The sequence below is a fragment of the Glycine soja genome, chromosome 9 (genome assembly GCF_004193775.1).
Source record: "Glycine soja cultivar W05 chromosome 9, ASM419377v2, whole genome shotgun sequence".
In the NCBI taxonomy this organism is placed as follows: domain Eukaryota; kingdom Viridiplantae; phylum Streptophyta; class Magnoliopsida; order Fabales; family Fabaceae; genus Glycine; species Glycine soja.
This window is the reverse complement of record NC_041010.1, coordinates 6,314,100-6,324,712: the sequence shown is the minus strand read 5'-3', so window position 1 is coordinate 6,324,712 and position 10,613 is coordinate 6,314,100. Positions and strand designations below refer to the sequence as shown.

General features: G+C 34.5%; 1 protein-coding gene across 1 annotated transcript; it reads right to left on the bottom strand.

The window, feature by feature from the left end:
- Nucleotides 1-8,486: 8,486 nt before the first annotated feature.
- LOC114425379 (metalloendoproteinase 1-like) lies at nt 8,487-10,319 on the bottom strand. Its single transcript, XM_028392294.1, has one exon. It carries the CDS (start codon nt 10,255-10,257, stop codon nt 9,205-9,207), a length of 1,053 nt encoding a protein of 350 aa, XP_028248095.1. The 5' UTR covers nt 10,258-10,319; the 3' UTR covers nt 8,487-9,204.
- Nucleotides 10,320-10,613: the final 294 nt, after the last annotated feature.

Here is a 10,613-nt window from a genome sequence, read left to right as displayed (position 1 = left end):
CGGGGCGGGGGCCACTCCCCGTCCCTGCCACCCAGTTACCCCGTCTTCGTCCCTGATCTCTGTTGCGGGGAATTTTTTCCCCTTCCCCGTCCCCGCAAGGCCTCGATTTGTTTTAAAAAAAATGTTAATTTTAAATTCTAATATAAATAAATTTAAAAAAGACTTAAAAAGTCTCACCAACATGATATTCAAATTCAAATAATCCATATACTATTAAACTCAAATAAACAAACATGGACAACACATTTAATTTGAAATAACACAAACATAATGTTCAATGATAATACAAATAGTTCAAACTACAAATTTTTTTTTGCAATATTTTGAACAACTAGCAAGTTTAAGTTTTCCAATTCAGCAACCAACAAGTCAAGTCAGCAGCCCTCCAATGTTGCAAGTCTGTAAACTAATAGTATATTAGTACATATTCATTACCTCGCTATCATCAATGGAAAGCTAAACATGAAATTTTGTTGTCAATGTATCGCACTCATCATTCTGTTGCAAGTAACAATTTACAACAAAAAAAAAGACAAGAAACAAACAAAGAAATAGCTAAGCCCCAAATTATATATTGTAAATGATGGACCACCGACATAACTTCCAATATGATCCACGACCATTAATTCACAAAAAAAAATTATCTTTCAAAGAAATAAAGAAAGCCCTAATAATCAAAACATGAAAGTAAATTTGGGTTTGAACTGAAAACTCAAATTTGAGCAACCAACTAGCCAAAGAAAATAAAAGATTAAAACTTTCAAATGTAAAATGTGATTCTGAAATGATCAAGCAAAACCATGGGAAAAAAATGAAGGTGATGTGTAGCAAACAATTCCATTGACAGGAAGAGAGTAGCCAACACTTACACTCTGAGGTGATCACCAACGAGCGGTGATGGGACTGGGTGGCGACAGTGTGGTCTAGGGAGAAGTGAACGGCACAACACTGTTTAGGAGGAGAAGTGAAGTGAACAAGTTATTAGATGGTTTAAGCTTGGGATTAAGTTGTTACTTGTTAAGGTTTCTTAAAATATAAGGATAATTTTGTAATTTATCAAACTCATGGGAAAAAAGTTATCGTATGTGGAGCCCCAAATAGGACAGTTCTCGTGAGAATTCCCATTTACGGGACAAATTGACACCCTTAAAATAAACTAAAATTACAAATAAAAAATAAAAGATACAAAATTATAATTTAGTCTCAATTATTTATAAAGCGAGATAACAATTCCAGTATTATGTTGTTTAACTATTAGTAAAACTGTATGTTTAATGTATTAGCGCTATGCACTATAATCGCAAATAAATATGCTCTAACAAAATTATTTTCTGTGATAAAGTATGTTACTTTTTGTAGATTAAGTAAAACCAGCATATTTGCTTGCGCTAAGATCAAGTATAGAATGTAAATGTAGAAAATAAAAGAAAGTCTATACAAGTATAAAAGTTTATGTTTTGGAATCAATCCTAATATACCATTTCATAATTATTGAAAATTTAAATTAAAAGAATTTTTACATTCAGAAGGTAAAAGCCAATGAAAGTTTTAAAAACTAATCATAAAAATCAAATCCATGAATTTATACCATAGTTAATTGGATTTCTAAGTCTAAACGATCAAAGCAGTGATACTCTAAATTTCAAGTCGTTTCAATTTTTTAGTATTTGACATGCATGCAATTTTTATGCCATTAATGTGAAGTCCATTGTTTGCTATAAATATTCAAGTACACACATTAAAATATTCATTATGAATTTTATTGTATAAAAAATAGTATATAAAAATATTTTAAAATAGAAAATTGAAGTATATAAATATAATATTAAAAAAAATTATATTTATATATAAATATTGTTGGAACACATTGTTCCTCACTCAATTGCAAGAGATCCAATTCACTCATGTATCACTCACTGTTTTTTAAGCAAAGAATTGCTCACCTACACACTAGGAATATCACCAGAGACAGAAAAATGATAGAATGAAAAACACTCATATTATTAAGATGTATGTATGTCCTTTTATACAAGCAAAACAGAGCAACAATCCTTCACACTTAGGCTAGGCACTTATAACAGAATTTTAAAATTTTGTTACTCTCTTATATTCAATGTACAATCAAATCTACACTACACAAAATAGAATTAAACTCTCACACCCTCCCTTAATTCTGATCTCCTAGGTTCATCAAGCCAATTCTGTCCCTTAACATTTTAAACCTCTCCCCTTTTAGGGGTTTGGTTAAAATATCAACAAGTTGATCAAATGTGTAGTAGTACTCCACTTTCAGTTTCTCTTTGTTCACTTGATCCCTAAGATAGTGAAACCTTGTTTCTATGTGTTTGTTTCTACCATGAGAGGTTGAATTCTTTGACAAGCTTATAACTCAATTATTATCCACAAAAAGCTTCACTCCATCACTCTCCTAGATTTTTAATTCCTGTAATAATGTGTCCAACCAGACAGCTTGGCAAGCACTCATTGCAGCTGCAACATACTCAGCTTCACATGTTGATAAAGCCACTATGGATTGCTTCTTAGAACTCCACGATATTGGTGCTACACCATACATGAATATGTAACCTGTAGTACTCTATCTGTCATCTCTGTCTCCTCCCCAATCCACATCAGTATATCCCACTAATTCTTCTGAGTTGTTGTTGTCTTTATTTGGAAATAGAATTCCAATGTTGATGGTCCCTTTTATGAACCTTAGAATCCTCTTAGCAGCTAGGAGATGAGGAATTCTGAGTCTTTTCGTATATCTATTTACCAGTCCAACAACAAATTCCAAATCAGGTCTTGAATGACACAAGTACCTGAGAGAATCAACAATCTGTTTGAACTCAGTTTCATCGACTTTGTTTTCCTTGCCTTTCCTTTCAAGTACAAGACTTGCCTCAGTTGGTCGAATTATATTCAACCATGTTGAATCTCTTCAATATTTATGTTGCATACTTGCTTTGGTGCATCAAAATACCATTCTCAGTCTTCTTGAATTCAAGTCCAAGGAAGTAGGATAGGACCCCCATATCAGTCATTTCAAACTCGCTCATCAATTCCCTTTTCAATTTTGCTATTTCATTTTCATTACCACCAGTGATCAACAAATCATCCATATAGAGGCATACAATAATGATATTACCTACTGATTTGGATCTTACATAGACTCCAAACTCACAGCTACACTTATCAAAGCCGATCTTCATCATAAAATCGTCAATTTTCTTGGTCTAAGCTCTTGGGGCTTGCTTAAGTCCATAAAGAGCTTTTCTCAACCTGAGAAACTTTGACTCTTGGCCAGCTATAGAGAATCCAGGTGGCTGAGTCACATAGACCTCCTCATCAAGATGACCATTTAAGAAAGCACACTTCACATCTAGTTGGTGCATTGTCCAATTCTTTAGGCTAGCAATTGCCACTACTATTCTAATAGTCTCAATTCTAGCAACTGGTGCAAACACATCTCTGTAGTCAATCCCAGCATTCTGTAAAAATCCTCTAGCCACAAGTCTAGCTTTATACATGACCACCTTGCCTTTTAGATTTGTCTTAATCTTATAGATCCACTTTACATCAATGGGCTTCTTCAATTTTGGTTGAGATACCAGCTCCCACACTTGATTTTTCTCAATAGATTTAAGCTCTTCTGTCATAGCTTCAACTCACCTCTGATCAGTCATAGCATCTTCAAAGTTTATTGGTTCTGCTTCAGAAAACAGAGCAAAATGTACAAGATTCCCATCTGCACTTACATCAGCATCAGACAACATCTCAAAACCTTGAAATCTAGCTGGTTTGGGTGCATTTATCTGGGGTCTCACTTCTCTTTGAGTGGTTTTACCATTCCCTTCACTAGTTTCTTCCTCTTCTGACCTTATCATTATTGAAGGTCCCTTCATTTCAGTATTCTGCTCCTAGTCCCAGCTTCTAGATTCATCAAATACCACATCCTTACTGATTATTATCTGCTTACTCTTCGGATCAAACAGCTTATAGCCTTTAGTTGAGTGATATCTGAGTAAGATCATTTGTTCATCTTTATCATCTAGCTTCCTTCTTAACTGATCTGGAATATGCCTAAAACAAAGTGATCCAAAGATTCTGAAATGGCTCACATTTGGTTTAGCACCACTCCAAGCTTCTTTAGGTGTTATTCCTTCCAATCTCTTTGAAGGGCTCCTATTCAAGATGGAGACAGCTGTAGACACTGCCTCTCCCCACAAGTACTTGGGGAGACTCTTGCCTTCCAACATGCTCCTTACCATATTCATTATGGTTCTATTTTTTCTTTCTGCAGCTCCATTATGTTGAGGTGTGTAGGGAGGAGTTCACTTCATGAATTATGCCTTCCTGATCACAAAATTCTTGAAATTCTGCAAAAACATATTCACCACCACCATTTGTTCTCAATATCTTAATCAATGAGCCACTTTGCTTTTCTGCCATATTTTTGAACTTCTCAAAGACATCACTCTTCCTTTTTATTAGATAAACACATACTTTCCTGGTCAATTAATCAATAAAGGATATGAAGTATATGTTTCCACCAAGAGATTCAGTTTGCATAGGGCCACACACATAAGAGTAAATCACTTCAAGTTTCTTCTTTGCCCTAATTGGTACATTTTGTTTGAAAGTGCTTCTTGATTGCTTACACTGTAAACAACCATCACATACTTCACTAGGAGGCTTGATCTGAGGCAAGCCCAACACCATTTCTCTTGAGTTTAGCTGAATCAGATCTCTAAAATTTAAATGGCCAAATCTGTAATGCCATAACCACTCTTCACTGTTTACTGTAGTGGCAAAACACTTATGTTCTATCACATCAATCTCAATTTTAAATGTTCTATTTTTTGAAGGAGTGGACTTCAAAATGAGCTTGTGATTTCTGTCAAACACTCTCAACATCTTGTTTTCAAGCTTAGTCATAAAGCCCTTTTCTAGTAATTGACCTAAGCTGAGGAGATTACTTTTCATACCTGGTACAAAGAGTACATCAGTGATGCAAGACTGACCTACATCCTTTGTTTTGATAAGGACCTTCCCAATTCCTTTAGCACTCAAAGTTCTATCATCAGCAAATTTGACTTGACTCTTCACAGATTGATCAAGGTTGAGAAACCACTCTCTTCTTCCTGTCATATGAGTTGAGCAACCTGTGTCTAGGTACCAACAATTATCACTTGCCCCTTCAATTTGAGTAGTTACCATTAGCAGTACCTGTTCAGTGTCATCATCTTCTTCCTGAGCCAATTTTGCCTCATCGCCTTTAGGTTCTCTTTTGTTATTGGGTTTGCTGTAACACTAATCAACAAAGTGCCTAAACTTTTGACAGTTAAAGAATTGAATACTTCTTTTGTCGAACTTCTTTCTATTTGAAGAGTTTTGGGAATTGGATCCCCCTCCTTTCTTGTGGTCCTTATCACTGTTCTGATTTCCCCTCCATATATTGCTCTTCCCTTCAGTTTTCTCTTTCTTCCATCTATCACCATGCTTCTTTGGATTAGACCGTGCTTGCAAGGCTTGTTCACTTTTCTTCTCATTGATCCTTTCATTCATTCTCTGCTCATGAGATTCCAAAGATCCTTGCAATTCCTCTAGGCTAAGCTCTTCAAGATTTTTGGATTCCTCGATGGCTACCACAATATGGTCGAACTTGGGTGGCATGGTTCTAAGCACCTTCTCTACAACTGATTGCATAATTATCTTTTCTCCATAGCCCTTCATTGAATTCACCATTGTCTATACTTTTGTGATGTACTCAGCAATTGATTCATTCTTTTCCATTTGTAGTAGTTCATATTGTCTCCTCAGAGTTTGCAGCTTGATCTTCTTGGTTTTTGTGGCTCCATCATGAGATTTCTCTAGAATGTCCCATGCTTCTTTAGAGGTTTGAGTCATTGCTATCTTTTCAAAATTAGCAGTATCTACACTTTGGTGCAAAATGAAAAGTGTCTTGCAATCTTTCTTTTCCTTTTCTCCATCGACAGCCTTTTGTTCATCTGTTTCTCTCTCTCCCACAGGTATATAACCTTCTTCTAGAAACTCCCAAACCCCTTGGAATCGCATCACCACCCTGATTTGAATCTTCCAATTTTCATAGTTCTTTCTTGTGAGAATTGGTAGATTTGCAGGAATTAAGCCAGATATTGCAGCCATCAAAGAACTCCTTCAAGAACACCTCCAAGAACCTTTCTTTCTTTTCTTGTTAGCGATTCTTGCCCCTTTTATCGAAACCAATGCTCTAGATACCAATTGTTGAAACACACATTGTTCCTCACTCAATTGCAAGAGATGTAATTCACTCCCTCACACATTCACTCGTGTATCACTCATTGTTTCAAGCAAAGAATTACACACCTACACACTAGGAATAGCACCAGAGACAGAAAAATGATAGAATGAAAAACACTCATATTTTTAAGATGTATGTATGTCCTTTTATACAAGCAAAACAGAGCAACAATCCTTCACACTTAGGCTAGACACTTATAACAAAATTTTAAAATTCTGTTACTCTCTTATATTCAATGTACAATCAAATTTACACCACACAAAATAGAATTAAACTCACAAATATGAATTATAACTTTGAATAATTTTTTATGTTTAATAATTTGACTACCATCTATATTTAATAAATATATTATTTACTATTTTTGCTAGTCAATTTTTTTAGTAATATATATGAATTATGACATTTATTAAATATAACAAAATTATTACATGGGATAGTGGACTCAAATCCCACATTGAACTTTTGTTTTTCAATTTTCAAACCTTATTTTTAAAGGTCAAGTCAACATTTTAGTTTCATATCATCTACAATGAAATCCATGTCTCCTAATGTTGTTAGAAATTTGACGGTAAAATAAGTGTTGGACTAAATTCCATTAATTTTAAAAGTATAAAAACTTAATTTCAGTAAACAAAACTAGAGGAACTGATTAAAATTACCAATTTGATCAACTATAGGGGCCAATAACACAATTAAACCAATATAATGTTGTATTTATTTTATAGGCGTTTACTTATAATATAATGTTGACCTACATTAAATAATTTTGACCCAAACAAGCAATAACATTGAACATATACTATTAATTTATTATTTAATAATATAATATTGGACTACATTAATTACATTTTATTTAATAATATAATACTTTTGCTATAAATATTCAATTGATCAATATGCTTCCAAGAAACATCTGATTTTAAAGTTCATTGTGACATCTTAAGCTTGTAACCTAGGAGATATGTCAAAGGATACATTCAAATTAGTATATTTGTTTGTGATTCTTGCCATCCAAACTTGTCATGGTATTTGTTTTATATTTATCTCTCTCATTTTCAATTTGATGTTTTACTCAAATATACTCATATCGAAACTATAAACTTAACTTTCTAGGCCTTTCATCCTCACGAGAACCAAATACAAAGGCAGGAGAGGTAAATTATGCTAGATGTGTTAGAGATGGTGATTGTAATCCCTACCCTCCCTATTTGGATTGAATGGGAGCTTCAGCTCGTTGTTATCAGGGTACCTGTTACTGTTATTGGGGAAAAAAAATCAGGTGTGCAAATTAAAACTAAAGAAAATAAATTCTTTGAAGAGAAAGAAGTTTATTTTTTTCTTAGCGAACATCTAGTTTTTTTATTTATTTCATCCCTATCATTATAATATCAATATTATTTCAAAAGACACTATAAATTTTGTTATCAAACATTTTGTATTAGATTCCATCATCGTATCTTAAAATTTTCAACCTAGGAGATATTTCAAAGGTTTGATTCAAATTGACGATTTTATTTGTCATTCTTGCCATATAAGTTTGTCATAGTATTTGATTTATATTTATCTATTTTAAGTTTCATGTGATGTTTTACTCATTTATACTCATATTGAAAGCATACACTTAATTAACTTTTCAGGTCTTTCATCCGTAGGGTCACGCGGGAATCAAATGCAAAGGCAAGAGAGGTAGATTACGCTAAATGTGTTAGAGATAGTGATTGCAATCCATACCCTCCTTATTTGGATTGTATGGGAGCTTCAGCTCGTTGTTATCAGGACACTTTGTTATTGTTATTGGGGATGATTTGAGATTGTAAAAATCAAGGGTTTCAACAATATTGTCTTTGCTTGAATAATAGTGTGAACATACATTATTCATGTTCGAAATATATAAAAGTGAAGTGTAAAGCAAAGTTGTCCTTTGTTCATTTGTGAACATTTTGAGTCTTGTTTAGTTAAATAAAGTTATACATGAGTGAAAACTCTTGTGGAACAAGATTTTTTTTAATATGTGGATATTTTTAGCCAATTTTTAAAAAATGAATTCAATTATTGATAATAGGGAATATCTTCTTGTAGAATTTTGTCTTGTAACAAACATAAAAGTAAAAAAAAAAAAAAAACATAATACTCCTTCTGGCCGTTCTTGTAAAGAAATGAAAGACAATTCCTCAACAAATTAAACAAATTCAATCACTTTTTTTTATTACCGACTTATCATGCTGACTATTGAAACAAAAGAAAATAGCTACAGATTCATAAAAGCAAAAAACACCAAACAAAGCCTAATTGACATCCAACAACAAAAAAGCTCAAAAAATCATCCAATCCTCATAAACCTTTCGGGACCGATCATAACGAACCTCTACATTCAATTCAACAATAATCAAATTCCAAGAAACATAAGTCAGAACCCAAAACCTTATCCGAAAGCTCGAGTTAAATTTTGTCATTTCCATGACTTTGTTATGTTGCATTTGAACGAAAACGTAGTCTTCCTCGCCATCTTTCAAAACCACTCAATTTAAACTCATCATAATCGAATCTTAAAACGCCTACGTTTTTGCAAACAGATTAATAATCAATTACTATAACAGAGAATTATAACACCTCAACATTCAACATTCTTTTTCTAATTTTCTCATGACTCACACCATTAATCGAGGTCCAAATAAAGTTATTTCTAACAAGCTCCATCAGAAAATGAATTATGAGTCTAACTCAACATTACATAATCAATTTTTAAAATAATTTTTTTTCTTATCTATATAGTTTAACTCATCTTATTCTTAATTGATGCAGAATTTCAATGTATCCCATTTTGTCCACCATTACTTATCATGTGAGATTTGATCTAGGAGTGAACACTATTGAGTAGGTACCTTTTTCAACATCAATCAAGCTAGCACCACCGCATAATAAGCAAAGCCAAGAGCCAAGGTGGTTACAATTCGAACCACTCCCCAACTTCCACCATTGCCAGAGTGACCTTTGCTATACACAAGCCGAATATTCTCCTTATCAGAACTCGAAAGCTTCACCTTCTGCCGCCGCGACGGCAACACATAAGGGTACATAACAGACTCTTCATCGTTGGAATGATCAAGTCCTAGCAAATGCCCTATGTGATGCATCGCTGCACTCTCCAAGTCCAATGCGGTGCCGTTTTCACCCTTTTCACCGGGCAGCTTCCAGTCTTTAGTCGCATCCAAACGTATCTCTCCAGAAACCACATTTGAAGCATTCAATCTTATAATGCTCTCACCCCACACTACATCCTCCACACCTTCATCCAAGTTATAGAACCCTACCTTTAAGTCGGCGCTGTTGTAATTCGTCTCTGTCAAGTTTAAACCAGGCACAGATCCCGCCCATCGTGCGAAGGCGTCCCTGAACGCCTTCGTCGCGTTGGACGGGATCTTGCTCGCGGGAGAAAACCCGTACGTGAGGTTTCTGTCCGGAAACCATCTCCGATGGTATCTGGACATAGGCCACGACACGTTGTCTTTGGAGACATCGTAGTCAAAGTTCATGTCGGGGACGCCGCACCGCGGCAGCGAGATTTGCTGTAAAGTCTCGTTGGTTAAGTCGCCGGTGATCTTGAGATTGAAGAATCGTTGGTAGGTGGTGATGGCTGAAACCGTTGCCTGGTCCAAATCATCGTTGAATGTGCCACCGGAGGAGAGGAGGTAGCCGAAGTTGGAGAAGTAGTCTTTGATTTTGGAGAGGCCTTTGATTTGCTTCGTTGGTTGTGGAGCAGACTCTTGCTGTTCCACGGTCTCGACGGTTTGATCCCATTGGGAACCACCAATCACTGGGTGGTGCGGCATGAACACTGCTCTGGTTAGAGAAAAACGTGCACCGGATTTGGAGAGGGATTTATCCACAAGGAGAAGGAAAAATAGGAATAATATAGAAAGGTATGAAGAATATGATGATTTCATCATCATCTTATCTTAACGGGGATATTTTCTCTGTGTCAGAGAAATTGAATTTGAGTAGAAGAGTTGAGAGGAAAAATATATATAAAAGAACTCATAAGGGCTAACTTGCCAATGATATACTTCCAGGCTGGAAATGATTCATTTAGTGCATAGATGGCTTTCAAGTTCAAATCAAATGGAAATGCATCTTGTTTAATGTTTATACTAATTGAAAAAAATCAAAAAAAAAATGTTCACTTTGAAGATTATAATACTTCTACTTATCTTACAATAAAGCTTCTCGCTTCTTAAAATATTTTATAAATGACTTAAATATATTTTTTATTTTTTAAATTTGGTGTAAGTTTATTTTAGTCTTGATC